The sequence below is a fragment of the Leptodactylus fuscus genome, chromosome 4 (genome assembly GCF_031893055.1).
Source record: "Leptodactylus fuscus isolate aLepFus1 chromosome 4, aLepFus1.hap2, whole genome shotgun sequence".
Lineage (NCBI taxonomy): Eukaryota > Metazoa > Chordata > Amphibia > Anura > Leptodactylidae > Leptodactylus > Leptodactylus fuscus.
The window spans coordinates 143842913-143860298 of NC_134268.1; the positions used below are offsets into that span (position 1 = coordinate 143842913).

The window sequence follows — 17386 nt, forward strand, 5'->3', positions numbered from 1 at the left end:
TGGATTATGTCAGCAGATTGAGGCCAGTGAGTGAGATGATAAGATTCGGGATGCACTTGAGGCATTCTGGTTTGCTTGTTTGTTTCCTTTGGAGATGATGGCAAGTTCTGCCCAATTGTTTTCATTAGAATGAAAGATAAATCCAAATGTACAAGCTCAGAATAAATCTTAATTGTTCTATTCAATATTAAACAGCAAAAACCAAAAGGAATAGAAATATATCTTAAAACATAGCTTTTAATAATTATCCTTAAATCTATAATATTGGTCCTGTTACTAAAACAAAGTTGTCCAGCGTAGACCTAAATGCAGAAAAATTAAATGTGAAAGGTCATAAAACAGGACACGGCGGCCTCCAAGAAATTTAAACCAATTCAACTCACCAATATTATGGTACCGAATAGATGGAGGACGTCATCCAGATAACACATAGGCCATAGATGGGGTCTATGAGCTAGACAGGGTGTGATTCTGTATTCCCCTACACATCTAACTCAGGAGCACTGCCCTAATAGCTAGTGTCCTGACAAGAATATGTATCTATTAGAGATGAGCGAGTAGTACTCGATTTAGTAGGTATTCGATCGAATACTACGGTATTCGAAATACTTGTACTCGATCGAGTACCACTCGCTGTTCGAATGTAAAAGTTTGATGCAGAATCGGCATTGATTGGCCGAATGCTATACAGTCGGCCAATCAATGCTGGTTCTTCTCCTACTTTTAGAAGTCTTCTCCGTGCAGCTTCCCCGCGGCGTCTTCTGGCTCTTCATTCTCTTCATTCACTCTGCCAGGCATCGGGCCTGGGCAGAGCCGACTGCGCATGTCCGCTTGTAGTGTGGGCATGCGCAGTCGGCTCTGCCCAGGCCCGATGCCTGGCAGAGTGAATGAAGAGCCGGAAGACGCCGCGGGGACGCTGCAAGGAGAAGACTGCACGGAGGATCCAGCCCAACCCTCACTCGTGGACTTGGTAAGTATAATTTGATCGAACGTTGTCTACCCCTGAAATGAGCATTTTCCCCCATAGACTATAATAGGGTTTGATATTCGATTCAAGTAGTCGAATTTCGAGGGGCTACTTGAAACGAATATCAAACCTTGAACATTTTACTGTTCGCTCATCTCTAGTCTCTATCAATATGGCCACCCTAGCAGGATAACCCTATAAGGCACTCAAAGGGTTAAATTTAAAAGAAATGAGCATGCCTACCCGACATGTATGTTTCGTCAAAGTAGAGGTAGAGACTCCACCCTAACTCCCCAGGGGTTAATGGCGCTCAGAAAATAAAAGCCTTGTATAGGCAACATATACAGTGAGGAAGTAACACAGATAGATAAGTGCTTCGATGGATCTGAGTCATATGACCTTTCTTATGTCATTTTTCTGCATTTAGGTCTACACCTGACCACTTTGTTCCCCTCTTGTTTTAGTAACAGGACCAATAGAATGAAAGATAGTAAAAATATTAAATTTAATAAATACTCAAATTAGAGACTGTGAGATCTCTGCCAAGTCCAGATTTTTTCATTATTTAATAGGTGCTGCTTCACTGATTCCGGAACAGTTGGAATTCTTTTTCTCTAGAGTCCACCATTTTTGAACAATCAGTGCTGTTAATTTTGGTGCCCGATATGCTATTTAGGCTCTGTACTGTCAGGTGGGGGGTGTCAGGCATAAGTTCTGCCTCTGGTTGGAGCTCGGAATCACACCCTGACAATGCCCGCTGGAGAGTACAGAGCCTGAATAGCCTATCAGGCACCATAACTAAATGCAGTGATGGTTCATATACAGTGGGGACGAGAGAAGAAAGTCCATCTGTGCCAGAAGCAGGAGACGTGTGCTTATTAACTAAAACTGGAGTTAGTGAAGGCGGTGAAAGGTCCTCTTTAAGTATGCAACTTTATAATATATTTCTAATATTCCTAATAGGCCCAAACTCAACAAGAAAAAATGTAAACATGAAAATGATTGTTATTAGAATGTGTGCATTAAATTAATTTCCATTTATTTTATCCCATATTTCATTTTTCTTTACTTGGATATTTGTTTTTTATTCTGAATTTATTTATAATATTTCCAATATGTTACTAAATGAAAATGAGCTATTCCTACCCTGCATTGTACAAAAGCCATGGCTGTTCCTTTTATGTGAAAATGATTGGTTGAGAAACATTAATAAAAATCCAGGCAGAATGTTCCTGGCAACAGGGTCAGATAAGACGTTGGCACATAATGGCCTCCACCACTCTCCCATCCTGTACACGCCAGTTATTTCAATCTGATTTTTAAATTCATGACCCTTCCACAAATTTTAACAGATGTGGTTAGCGCCATATTCACAGAAATATTTGTATTTCTGCAATGCTTCTACAGGGTAATGTGTTTCTACGTCTCAAGAACACACGGTGCTTGGAGCATTTTTGTCCAGAAGCATGTGTACTGCATTGTTTAGTTATGTAAGTGTCTACAGACCTCACGACAGAAGGAGAATCCTGCTCCACGTAAACTGTTTTAGTTTAGGGTTCAAAGCGTGGTGAGACCAATAGTTTAGTCTTTTTATCTGCAAAGTATGTTTTTTATTAGAAAGCCAATGTGGCTTTGATTGCATATGTAAAATATTGTTTTGCCCATATTCTATTATAATCTACTTATATTTAAGGTTACTGTTTTATCACTCATATGGTAAGTAGGGTCATAATACAAATGTGAATCGTAATGTTAACATATTGCTGATTTGCAGATTACAATTCAATTTTCAATTCAAATTTTTATTGCAAATTTTTAACAATACAACAGAGTCTGAAATAGACCTAAAACAAAAAGAAACACACAAAAAAGGGATACACAAATATACAAACAATACCAACAACACAAAATGGTTTCGGACCGCCAGGAGGTCCCAGGAGGGTCCGGCCATGGAATGTACTGAAGGGCAGAAGAAGAAATGGAAGAGGCAAAGAAAAATAGGAGAAGTGCCAAGGGGGAGGGGTAGAATGAGCAAAAAAGGGGGGGGGGAGGAGGGGGGGGGAGGAGGGAGGGTAATTAAGGGAGTGCGAATAGAGGGGGCAAGTGAAAGACAAACCAACTAGAGCGTAAAAACTCTGTGGACCCTAAATCCCTTGCCGGAGAGCAAAAGTCAATAAAACGGCAGAAAGAAGGATGTATCCATCCATGATAACCACGAAAAGAATGCACCACACAGGTCTAGGAGGAAGGTCCAGAGCCCAGGAGTGTTTTATTTTTCCCAGAGCGTTGAAATTCAAAGCAATATAACCAGGTTTTAGTGTAGGTTTCAGTCATGCCAAGCAGGAAAGAAGTGAGGTTCTCCATACGCATTATCTCATTGACCTTCAATATCCAGAGGGAGAGACGAGGGGTTCAACTCGCTTCCAGTAGATTGAAATGCAAGCACGGGAAGCGAGGACCAAAAATCGAAGCAGAGAACGCTTGTAGACTTTCACCCAAGGCTCACAGTGATTGAGGAGGAACAAAGCCGGGACTAGGTGATGAGGAGTATCAGTTAGTTTCAAAATGATCCGGTTAACACCGTCCCAGAACGAAGACAATACAGGGCAGGACCAGAAAATATGGCGCATATCCCCCTCTACCTGCCCACATCTCCAGCACAGCGGGAATACCTGTGGGAAGAATGTGTGTCATTTCGTAAGGACCCTGTACCAACGATACAGGATCCTGTAGCATCTAATATGTGAGTGATATGTGCTGTATGCCTCTAATATGTTAGTGATGTATTCTGTATGCATGTAGTATATGAGTGATGTGTGATATATGCATGTAGTAATATATGTTCTATATGCATATGTTATGTGGATGACTTGAGTGATATGTGAGATGTTTGCAACTAATATGTCATTGGTGTGTGATATATACATCCCATATATAAGTGCTATGTATGAGGCATGCATGCATCTAGATATATTAAACACACAAGGAGAACTTATTAAGATTGTCACCTCTGCCAGTCATTGTACATTCACCTACTCGCACAATATATACCAGTAGCTATAACTCTTTAAATAATTTTTACTGCCCCTCCCACCTTCCCTGCCGCCGGGAGCTATGCGGCTGAGGTATTCGATCGAGTATATTCGCTCATCTCTAATCTTTACCCCACTCTACCAACTGTCTTAAAAAGTGGTGAGCTTGTCAGAAGAGTGAGAAAGTTACACGTCTTTGGTGCAAGTTGAGTCAATGGCCCACTTCTTCTCCAGTCTTCTGGAGTACATATTCTATAGTAAATCCCCCCACATTGCACACTAAGTGTTTGCGCATCTTGTGTGAAATGTGTGAGACGGCACAAATGAAGTGTTGTGTAGCTTAGAGCGAGACGCTGGCTGTTGTAGGGGAAGTGGGTTATAACAGCTTGTTCAAGTAGACAGTGCGTCTGTATTTGCTCCTTACACCTTCATCTGTGTCTTGTATATGCTCACTGTCCTATTGGACTAATGGACCCTTTGACCTATAATCTGCTCTGTCATGTTCATCTATGGTATGTAGTTTTGATGGGAAATCCTGTCAAATGTTATGGACTCTGCACATCACCAAAATGAGACACCATTGAGCAAGTTCTCAACAAAATAAGTAAAAGCAAAATGTTATGACCTCTGGAATGCAAAGAGTAAAAAAAGAAAAACAGTCTTTGAGGCCTAGAATGATTATGGCATCAGTGTTTTAATAACTGGGGGCATTTTGCTTCACCTTGTGGCACCCCATCTGGTATGTGATATATTGCATGTTAATTGAAGGGCATTAAGTTACATTTATCATTACATGACTGGGCTGATTTACTTTAAGCTTTTGTATATTTACAAAGTAATGACCTGGAAAACCAGAGTGTAAGATATTTAGCAGAATAAATTCACAGCTCAGGGATATAATAGAAGGTCATAGTTAGAAAGTCTGTAGAGGAGTTTCACCTGGTTATTTGTCACATTGCTCTTGTGAGTGGTGATTCAACTTACTTAATTTTCCCACAAATTGTAACCATATTTACATTTGTAGACAATCAAAAGTTAAATATTTTTGCAAGTATAAGTAATTAAACTCTTTGCAGTTTTTTAAAGATTTTCTCTAACCATCTTAGTGGTGATAGTCCTTTGGCTTGATAGGATAAATGCTGGAATGCTGGAACATTGTAAGGTTGTGCCACTTGTCAACTCAGCCGTGATAGATTTCAGGTATCATTCAAGGCAGTAAACTGGCATAAATGATTGTAAATCTGAGGTGCAGGTAGCACCACTCTTCACTGCGCCCCCTACCAGGAAAATTGTGATAAAAACTTCTTTTTGTGATACTTTAATACTGACGTACAAAGTCAGGCCCGGTTCACCTCTATATTCGGGAAGTCTACATGGGAACCCCCTGAAAGAAATACGCACTGGCAAACGGTGTGCTTATGAAAGCACACGGACTCTAAAGACTATAATGGGGTCCGTGTGTTTTCCGCAAGGGGTCCGTGTCGTTTCATAAGCTCACCGCTTGTCAATGCATTCAGTATTCCGTTCAGGGGATCCCTATGCGGACTTCCCGAACGGATTACCGAATGTAGATGTGATGTGTGATATTCACACTATATATATATGTCTTGACAAAGATGTCTACAGCCCAACATTGTGCATACTGTAGTGTTTGCAAATATCTACTTTAATAATGAAGGTGACATGATAGTCTGTCTTTTAATTGTGTGTGTATATATATTGTATTTGTTTACATTCATATGTTAGAATGATGAAAATAATGAAAGTAAGTTCACAAAGACAAAAGGAGCAGTTGTGGATTAACAAGGTGCCAGAAGAATGGAAGAACTAGAAAATATATATTTTTAATCTTTTTTTATGTTTTGTGGCTTTATCTGATATTTGGTTAATAAAAAGATGAATATGAGCTTCATATATAATAAACATAATAAAAGGGCTTTGTGTTCTTGCACAGCCAGAGGACACTAAAACAGTGTTATATGATCTGGTGTATACCTTGAGCATTCAATCTGTATACTCACTGCTAACATTATTATGGCTTTATTAAGCTTACTTCCGCCTGTCAATAAATGCTGTATGTAATCCTGGTTTGTATAGGTCTCCATGGCTAGAGGGCCTGAGTTGGAATGGAGGAGAAATGCGTTGCAGATTACTCTATATGTTAAAGGAGCGAAGTTGTTCATAGCATATTTACCTCATCTTTCTGTAGCTTATTAAATTTCCATTTGGTAGCTAATCTTTATTGGATTAATCATTTTCCAATGCTATATACTATTTTCCAGCTAAAGTACTCTAAAGTTTGTACAGCTGTTCTTTTATTAAACATTTTTTTACCTTTTGTGATTTTTTTTCTCCTTTTTGCTGCATGTGACATAAGAACTGAACCCTGAAGGTAAGAATAATGAACAATAGACTATGGCCGTTTATTCAGATTTACAGTTCTGTAGCTAATAGCATGTATTATGGATGTATATATTCATGAGCATGGCAAATCCTGTAACTACCCCACGTCATTCCTTGTCTTGGAATTAACTGTACTCAAAGAAGTATTCCAGTTATTTCAAGTTACCCCCTATTCACTGGATATGGAATAACTTGCTGAACGTGGGTGTCCTACTGCTGGGACCCTGTGTACCCCTAAATAAATATATTGGCTTGTCATGAATGCACAACCACTCCACTATTATAGGACTGCAGGTGGTAACAGAGTGCTGTACTTGGCTATCCCCTGCAGTGCCATAGAAAATAAACATAGTGGCAGCGTATATGTACTTTACCATGCAGACAGGAAATATGACCACCGCTCTTAATTGGTGAGGGTCGCAATAGTCAGACCCCCATCAGTCAGCAAATAAACCCTATCCAATTTGAAGTAACTAAATACCTATTACTGTAAAAGAGGGATTGGTCCACATGGCTAATCATTTTAAATTGAGTTATATAACAAGAACATATGGATATGATGTTTACGTGTCCACATAAAAACTGGGAAAACTTATTGACTCGACTATAAGCCATGGGGGGGGGGGGGGAATCCACCATTGCAGATAAAAAGTCTGGTCATGTGCATTGCAGCTTAGTAACTCCATGTGGATCATAGTAATAGCAGTTAACCCCTTCATGTCCCTCACATTAACCCCCTGTGTGCCTCACATAAGAGTTACTGATATGTGGGACATATGGAGGTAATAATTAGATATCTTCATAATTAAGGTGCTTCATTAGTACCCTCATGTGTCTCACATATTAGTAACCCTTATGTGGGGCACACAGGTGTTAATATGAGGGACATGAATGGGTTAACTGTTATTAATGTGAGGCACATGGAATTACTGAAACTAAATTAATAACCCCAAATGCCTGACATTAATAGGCAGAGTAACTAAAGGAAGGTCCCTGTGTGTCACATTACTGTAGCTTCCTCTCCTCCATATAACAGACATCTTCCATAAGACACAATGAATCCTGGCCACTCATCTGCAGGGGAGATGCTAAATCCTAGTGTGCTAAAGGACCTCTGATGACGTCATGACCATGTGATCGGACTCTGGTGTGGGCGGAGCTACTAGGATTTAGACTCAACCTTATCTGATGTTACGTACCAGTGGCTACAGGACCTTTGATGACATCACAGTCACGTGACCTCATGACAAGCCAATCACAGAGCAGTAGCACTAAAGGACCTCCCCCTTCCATGTCCTTCCAGTTTTCTGTGCTCTGTGGACCCTGACTCGTGTATACGCCGAGGAGAGCTTTTTCAGCATGAAAAATGTGCTGAAAAAGCCAGCTTATATTCGAGTATATACAGTAATAATCTTTTTAGGTAATTCTTTTATGTATATGCAAATCAGCCAGAGTGCGCAATGGGGTCTGATTTGCCAGATTTGTCTACAAACAGCCACAAGTGCTCTGGCTGTTCTTTAAAACTGATGTCCATCGTCATTACTTTAGCATTGAGTGAAATTTTAAGTCCCTGCTGTCTGTAGACAAATCTAGAAATCTGGATCTGCCCCTATTGCACCTACAGGCTGATTTGCATATTTTTAAAAGAGAATTATGTGTTCATTGCTTCTTTGGTTTGGACAACACCGATATGTTTCTACTCAGATAACAATGGACCCAAAGATGGTAGTGTGAAACCATCCTTATATGAATTCTAGTATAAAGAAACTTTTTGTCATTTGGTTCTGTAAAACTATTAGTGGTTGGAGTCTGTGTTTGGAGCCCCTAATCTTGAACAGAAATGTCTGTTAATAAATGCTAATGACAAACTTTAAAGATGTATCCAAGACTTATAATCCAATGACCTACAGATAGATCAGTTGTTTTTTTCGGCACTATGTACAGAGTTGGAAGCAGATGGCCCTGTTTAGTGGCTGTACCACTCTCTTGCAGCTCATCTCCCATCCATTTGAGTCTTTACCTGCAAAAACATGTGTTCTTCAGCCACCATGGGTGAGCTGGGCTTTGGAAGTCGGGTTTTTCCCATAAATATGATCGTGTTCAGAAACTTAGGTTAAACCTGTTTACAATTATAAGTCATTAAATATTTTGAAGAGTTTTAAAGATTTCTTTCTAAGGGCTAGTTCACACGGGGACATGGACGCTGATTTTGACAGCGGATTTCGCGGCCAAATCAGCGTCCATACAATGTCCACACTATGTGAACTGCTCCCGCCGCGACCATCGCGGTCGCGGCTTTCACCTCCGCTGTCGGCTCAAATGAATGAGCCGACATGGAGGGCGCTGCGGCTGGGCGGAAGCCGCGGCTCATCGCGAGCGGCTTCCGCCCGAAAGATAGGTCATGTCGCTTCTTTTTCTGCTAGCGAGCTAGCAGAAAAAAAAAAGCGAGCAGTTCACATAGGGATACATTGTATGGACGCTGATTTGGCCGCGAAATCCGCTGTCAAAATCAGCGTCCATGTCCCCGTGTGAACTAGCCCTAAGGTAATGTTCACATGGAAAATAAACATGAATTCCTCTTCATTTTTAACCGCTGTATTGGGCCAGGTGCTACCCACAACAGGTTGCCATTGCAGGGCATCAGCATTCCTTTGTGGCTTTCGGATGCAGATTAGGCCCAGATTAATGGGTCTCGAGCCTTGGAATCCGCTGCAAGTTTGAGTAGGACGCTTATTTTTTCAGCATCCTGCTACAATCTCTGCCTCCCATTGAAAACCATTGCAACACAGATTTTAGGCATAATCCACCACGGATTTGGGGTTGAAATCCGCCCCCAAATAAGTAGCAAATTCCTCTGTGTGAACGTACCCTAACCATCTTTGTATTGACAGTCTTTAGGCAATGAATGCGACCATGATCACAGGAACTTTCAATGGTCTGGAACTTGTGAGAAACGTAGTCATGGTTTTCTTACTGTGGTCAGGTTATCATCTCATGTATGTAATGTTCCTGTTTGATAACCGGCCCGCAATAAAGAAATAATGGGCAATTTTCTGAGCATAGAAAGTTCCTGCATTCATGGTTGTATCCATTGTCAACCAATCACGACAAAAGACTGTCACCACTAAGATGGTTAGAGAAATTGCTTACATTTGTAAAAAAAGGTTTTAATTGATTATATGTTTTAAATATATGTTCATGAGAAAGCCCTTTTAATGTGCAGAGTATGTTATCAGACTATAGTTGCTTGCATGATACTACATTTAGGTATATTTATCCCAAATCTCTTTTTCAACATCTCTAAGACTATTTTCACATTTGTGCCTTTGGACCTTCCATCACAATATCTGCCTGAAATCAGTGGCCGAAAAAGTCCTGTATGCACAGCTTTTTTGTTCGCCACTTTCAGTTACAAAGCGCTGGACCCTATTTTAGTCAGTAGGGGCCGATAGGCTCCATATGTAACCTCCAACGGACCAGAACAACGCAGAGCTAACATTTATATGAATTTAGAGTTGCTAGTAGCTCAATTCAGAAGAACTAAATATTATTACTATAATTGATAGTAATAATATTTAGTTCTTCTGTATTTAGGAGGGTGGAAACATAAAGATCACGTAACTTTAGGATCTTTTGGCACGGGTAATATTAAGTTGCTGTTTTCTCTACTGATCCCACTTCTATAGTACTGGATGTATTTATGAAATACTTGTCTTATTATCATTACACCCCTGGTAAGACATAGATAACTAGCGATGTTGGACATGCACTACTATTATATGACTTCTTCAGAATTTTTGGTTTTGGGATCTGCATATTCTGAGCACTAGAGGGCACTGCTGTTCTACATGTAACATAACTTTTGCAGTTCTTGTAAATTTAAGGTAATGTTTGCTTATTGAATCTAGTTGTTGCTTAGTCAAACTGTGTTTCTGAGCATACATAGCACATTACAATACATGAAAAAGCTGCTTTTTTTTTTTAATTTTCTTTCCTAACAATCGCAACATTTTGTCAGATATTTCACAGAAATTTTCTATATTTTATTTATTTATATATTATTATTATTATTATTATTATTATTATTATTATTATTATTATTATCATCGTATCATTGTATTTGTGAACATTTATAAGAAGAGGAAACTGGTATTATGTATACATGAATGTGTGTACATATTGATATATGGGGCTGCATATTATAGCATATGTCAGGGGTTTTTCTAAGATACAGATGTTTATGACCTATTCTTATGTCAGTAGGCATTTAAATGATAGAAATACAAGCTATACTGATTTTTTCCCCCCCAGAAGACTATTTATTAATCTGCTCATCTCCTTCTATTGTATGACATGCAGAGCAGAAACTCCGCTCAGTGTGGGACAGGTTTTCTTTAAACATCTGAAAGTTTAGCATTAAAGTAGTATTCTCATGTGGATATTTATAGCTATATGCATAGGATATCCCATAAATGCTCAATAGAAGCACCTATCGCAACAACGGGTTTTGTGGACCACCATCTATTGGGCATTTATGGTTTGTCCTTTGGATGGAAATTCCCTTTAATTTGTAGAGTGAACCCAAACTGAGACTAATAGCATTACCAGCTGCGATTAAATATTTACTAAATTCCTTTAGTTCTCCTTTATTCTATATAGATCTTAAGATCCCTATTCTTGTCTGGTAAAAGAAAAGTGACGGCAGGGCTGTGTTGCTTACATAGCTCCCATAGGGCTTGTCATCCATCTTCCATGTTCTCTTAATGTGGAATTCCCAACAGTCCCAATATCACCGCAGGACTAGGAGGTTAGATAAAGTGCCACGGCAACAACCAATTGTATCTATAATGGCAGAAAACCAAAAACAAGAAAATGATATATCCAATAAATGTCTGAATAGAATTTCAGCAGAAAGAGGACAACTCAATTACTTGTGTTTATTTCAAGGCAGCGTCATATATACGGTAGTATCTTTTATTTTTAGTGATTATAATCTCCTCTTTTTATTATCTTTTACTTTTAGTGATTATAATCTCTTTTTATTGTCAATTATAAGTGCACTGGGAACAAAGAACATTGAAGTGTAACATATATGCAATATAACACATAAGACAATCTAGATTTCATGCTCATAGAATATAAACCATTTGTAAGATTAGCACAACACCTTCTACTTTCGTTGGAGCGTATTTACCTCACCACAGAAGGTAATGGAGTCCTAGAGAGAAGGAAACCTCTGCCTTATTAAAACTTTTCCAAGACTATTCATGTGGTTATAGGATGACTTAGGTGAAAGGTTTATAGAATATATTCTGCTTTGTCTGTGTTTGCATCCTAAGAGAATAAAAATACAGCTTTCCCTTATCGGACTTCTATCTAACTATCTATACACACTGTTTTATATTTTATTTATATCATGTTTACAATTAGAAGTCATTAAAATGCCTGCAGCGGAATGGGTTAATGTGCAGAGTCTGTTACCAGACTGTAGTTGCCTGCATGATACTAAATTGTTTCACTGAATAGGTAAGAATTATAAAACTTATCTTTTATTAGAATTTTGATATAAAAGAATAAAGTAGTATTAATAAACATGAGATGAGCCCACAAATGTGATAAAAAAGAAAAAATTCTAAAAGTATGTTGCGTAGCATGTGAGTGCTATTGTGCTGTATTGCCATTACTTAGACTGATGTATCCCTTTCGATCTGGACATCTCCAGTGAGGTTTCAAGCCATCACACGGTCAAACCACCATTAAGAGGTGGAGACTGGTATGAACTGAATCTCAAAAAAGAGGTACAATAGATCCACAGACTAGAATGTGTTCACCCGCATGATCTTAATAAGATTGAGTTTTCATCATAGAATGTATATATTTTCTCATCCATGTATCTGAGTTTTATTATTGTTATGCAATCTATGACTATATTACTGTGGACGATTTGCGGTACATTATTCCCCTTTGTCTATCTATAGACATGGCGGTTGGGTGGTATATACAGTCATAGATGTAAGTGAATGTAGAATGAAATGAAGTATTTCTCCTGGGAAATGTTGGCAGTTCCGCATGCTTTGTTATACATGTGTTTATTTTCTTTGTGTACATGGGAATGACACAACAAAACAGAGAAGCAAAGGTTAAATGGACATAATTTCACACAAAGCTACTTTCAAGCTTGTGATACTCATTCAAACTCACCTCTGGCAAGTAGCAGGTGTGGGCAATGTGAAAATTACACCTGAGATGAAAAGCAGAAAAGTTGACTCTATCTTTGTGTTGTGTGTGCCACACTAAGCATAGAAAAAAGAAAGAGGAGAAGAGAACTGTCTGAGGACTTGAGAACCAAAATTGTGGAAAAATATCAACAATCTCAAGGGGTGCAAGTTCATCTCCAGAGATTTTGATGTTCTTTTGTCCATGGTGTGCAACATAATCAAGAAGCTTACCACCCATGGCACTGTAGCTAATTTCTCTGGATGTGGACAGAATAGAAAAATTGATGAAAGGTTGCAACGCAGGATAGTTTGGATGATGGATAAGTAGCTCCAATCAAGTCAGTCTAAAGAAATTCAAGCTGTCCTGCAGGCTCAGGGTGCGTCAGTGTGAACGATCTGTCCACATTTGAATGAAATCCAACACTATGGCAGGGGACCCAGGAGGACCCCAATGCTGACCCAGAGACATAAAAAAGTGCTGCAGTCTTCCAAAATCTATGTGAGTAAGCCAAATTCTTTCTAGAAAAACAGCATGTGGACAGAAGAGACCAAAATAAAGCTTTTTTGTAAAGCGCATCATTCTACTGTTTACCAAAAATGGAATGAGGCCTACAAAGAAAAGAACACAGTACCAACAGTCAAATATGGGGGAGGTTCAAAGATGTTTTGGGGTGGTTTTGCTGCCTCTGGCTCTGGGTGCCTTAACTGTGTGCACGGTATCATGAAATCTGAAGATTACCATCACAATGCATGGCCCAGTGTCAGAAAGCTGGGTTTGCGTCATAGGAATTCCAGCATGCCAATGACCCGAAACATGCTTCAAAAAGCACCCAGAAATGGCTGGAAACAAAGTGCTGGAGAGTTCTGAAGTGGCCGCCAGTGGGTCCAGATCTAAATCCCATTGACCACATGTGGAGAGATCTTAAAATCGCTGATGGGAGAATGCACTCTTCAAATATGAGAGACCTGGAACAGTTTGCAAAAGAAGAGTGGTCCAAAGATTGTTAATGGCTGTAGGAAGAGATTCATTTCAGTTATTTTTTTCAAATGGTGTACAACCAAATATTAAGTTGAGGGTGCCTGTAATTTTGTCTGGCCCATTTTTGGAGTTTTGCGTGAAATTCTATAATTTGTGGAGTTTTTTTTTTCTGTTTTTTGTTTTATTCCAATACACAAAAAGGAAATAAACAAATGTATAGCAAAACATATAATTGCAATAATCTTCTGGGAAAATACTTAATTTTCTATAAAACATTCAGGGGTGTCAACACTTCTGGCCATGACTGTATTTATCATATCTGTCATGTGCTGAACAGGCAGGGCTTGAGGAATGGCCATTCTATGTATTGTATTTGGGCTTCCCTGTCCGGTTACAGTCTAATCGGCATATATGGCATAAAGAAATGTGCTATACAATAGCATTTTTCAATTTCTGTGTTATAGCAAGAGTGGCTTCTCTGTTTATTAGATCAGGGGTCAAAACATACTTTTAGAATTTTTTCTTTTGTCACATTTGCGGATTCACAATTTGGTGTTTATTAATATTATTTCATTCTTTTATATTGAAAATATAATAAAAGCTATGTCTTATAATCCTTACGTATTCAGTGACTCTATATTCAATATATAGGAGTTTACATAATACCAAGTTGAGATAAATTAATCCCAAATCTGTTTTCTTAACGTTTCTAAGGGCTCATTCACATCTGCGCCTGGTCTCTGTTTATACAGGTTTCCGTTTTCCTGTCCGAAACTGCAAAACTGCACAGGAAACGGAAACCTGTTGGCATTTTTTTGAAAAGCGTCCGGCCGTGAGCGCCGGTGAGTGTTTTATGCTCTCCGTGGCAAAACGTTTTTTTTTTTTTTTTTTAACCAGACACAAAGTCGGACATGCAGGACTTTGTGTCTGGTTTAAAAAAACGGTTTCGCCGTGGAGAGCATAAAACGCTCACTGGTGTTCACGGCCGGACCCGGTCTGACAGGTTTATGTCTTCTACCTGCAGAAGACGGAGACCTAAGTACGGAGACCGAACGCTGGTGTGAACCCAGCGTAAGGCTCCGTTCACATTTGCGCCTGAGTCTTCATTGTAGACTACATCTTAATATCTGCATGATATGCTTTCCACACACAGATTCACGCACACAGCTTTACACACACAGCTTTTGCATTCACTATTTTAAAATTATGGACTCCATTTTCCCATTGTCAATTATAAGAGCAAAGAACTTTAAAGTATAACATATACTCAAATATAACACAGAAGAAAATTTCACGCTCTTAGAATAGAAACAGCAGGTGGCAACAGCCTTAGGCACCTTTTAGTTTCATAGGAGAGCAAAATTTGGGAATGTGTATCTTTCTCACCACAGGATGTAATGGAGTCCTGGAGAGAAGGAAAACTGCCTTAATACAACTTTTACAACACTATTCATGTGGTTATAGGTGAAAGGTTTAGAGAGTATATTCTGCTTTGTCTGTGTTTGCATCCTGTGAATCTGAAAAAAACAGCTTTACCTTCTTAGATAAGAAATACTGTCATTTAATAGAACAGTTTTGCACAAAATAAAGAAAATATCAAATAGTGTGTAGTGATAGATAGATAGATAGATAGATAGATAGATAGATAGATAGATAGATAGTGGCCCAGTGGTTAGCACTGCAGCCTTGAAGCGCTGGAGTCCCGGGTTCAAATCCCACCAGGAACAACATCTGCAAGGAGTTTGTATGTTTTCCCCATGTTTGCTTGGATTTCCTCCCATTCTTCAAAGACATATGGATAGAAGAGAAAAAAAAATGTACATTGTGATCCCTATATGGGGCTCACAATCTACTATAAAAAAAAAAAAAAAAAGATTACCCACATAGGGAACAGTGCCGCCTGGAGAGTAACATGAAGAACTGCCTTGTACCTGTCATGTGACCCTACCACATCAGCCAGTAGGTCTCACCCCCTCAAACTAACCCCACTCTTTTTATTGGGCTATCAGAGTGGGTTTAGATTGCAGGAAAGTAACCTATGTGATTAGCAGTCAGGTCCTTGTGCGCTCACAGGAAGCTCTGCCTTGTTTCTGATACATGACCAAATTGTGAAATACACTGCTATAGGTAAAAAACTTGCATTGTACGAATACAAACCGATAACTACTTAACTTATGAAGTGCTGTCTTTTAATACTTTAGAATCCAAGCCCAAATACTTAGCGTTATGGAGCATATTGGGGAAAAAAGAACTTCCAAGATTAGTAACAAATACCAATAATCTACTAACCCATCAGTAGTTCCCAGTGAACTGTATCTTAGGTGACAGCCCCTTGATATACCTAGCTTCAGCATAATATACTATATATCAATCTAAACACAAAATGCAGGTGTAAACTGGTTAATAAAGAAAGAAACATGTTATTAGCCCTTGCCTAAAAACACTAAAATGTTCTGGTCAATAGTGCCCCAAAACATTAATGGATTCAAAAGAATCCCCAATTCTCAAAGGATCTTTGATTTTGTTGTTTGATAGTGTGAATGAGACGCCGTCCACCCTGTCTCTGTACTGACCTTTCTAAGGTCTAAAGATAAGATGAAAGAACAGTGACTGACTGCTGCTGGCTAACATGACTCAGATCCGAATTATGCTTCATATGTAAGAGCAAAGCGTTCTGTCCTGGCAACAGATTCTTTTATGTAGCATCCAAGGTACAAAGGAGAGCAAATTGAAGGAACAGATTTTTATCCATTGATTGACACCTAAGGCAGGGGTAGGGGTGGGAATGTCCTCCTGTGGCCACAGAAATTCATTATGAATTCCCAGCAGTAGCAACCAATAATTATAATGTGGCAGGTAATTTTGCTAATGGCTGATGTCAACAACGAGCTTTTAATCATTTGCAACAAATGCTCTTCACATTAACTATAGATGGGACTTTCATCTATGTAATGGATGTACTTCAACTATCTCAGAAGTGAGCGTGAAAGGAGGTGCTGGAAGTCTTGGTGCTGAATAACAAAAGTCTTATTCTTATTGTTTCCCAACAGACCTATGACGTGTGTGTTTGTGTGTGTATATATATATATATATATATATATATATATACACACACTCATTGACAAAGATGTTATAATTGAATGAAACTTACATTTGTAAGTGATTACAATATTAGAGTCAAATGTTGGGCTGCCTCTGTCCTGAGTATGAGAGGAGATGTGGTTGGGCATGGAAGCGTACAGGTTCTCTGTGGCATCCTACAGCACATTTGCCCACAGATGGTTCAGATGGGCCTGTAAATCCTGCACAAATCGTCGGTTGCTAAAATTGACATCTGATATGTTACCATAAATGCTTGATTGGCTATATCTGTGACAACTGTGCAGGCCAAGGAAGTATTGCAATGTGAAGTAGACATTCCAGGGAAACCCTAGTTGTATGTTAGCATGCATTGTCCTGCTGAAAAATGCCAGTTGGAAGCCCTGTCATGAGTGGCAACACATGGCTCCAGATATCACTGAGGAGGTTTCCTGCTTTCTTCTGACCATGGCTTTCAGTCTTTCGTGAAGGAGTCTGAGTCAGACCAGAAGTCTGAATTGGGCCGTGGAAAAATAGAGGAATCTGAGTCTGTGGTTTGGCCTACTGATTCCACAGCCCTGGCCTCCGTAACAATCCAGCTTTCTTGTTAATGACATCACTGTAGACAAAGGTGACAGTGGCTGGATGTCAATGATAGGACATGTAATGAGCCCTGTGACACCAGATTATCCTCTTCTAAGTGGCCGTA

At 39.2% G+C, this 17386-nt stretch overlaps 1 protein-coding gene across 2 annotated transcripts in view; it reads left to right on the top strand.

Moving 5' to 3' along the window:
• Positions 1-17386, top strand: part of BBS9 (Bardet-Biedl syndrome 9) — a 273973-nt gene that overhangs the window by 130100 nt on the left and 126487 nt on the right. Inside the window, exon 15 of one of the 2 annotated variants that reach the window (XM_075271098.1) lies at positions 6377-6391. The exons of the other annotated variant lie outside the window; for it this stretch is intronic. Coding sequence (XP_075127199.1) covers positions 6377-6391 — 15 coding nt within the window. The remainder of the gene's footprint in view (positions 1-6376; positions 6392-17386) is intronic. 2 annotated transcript variants of the gene reach the window in all.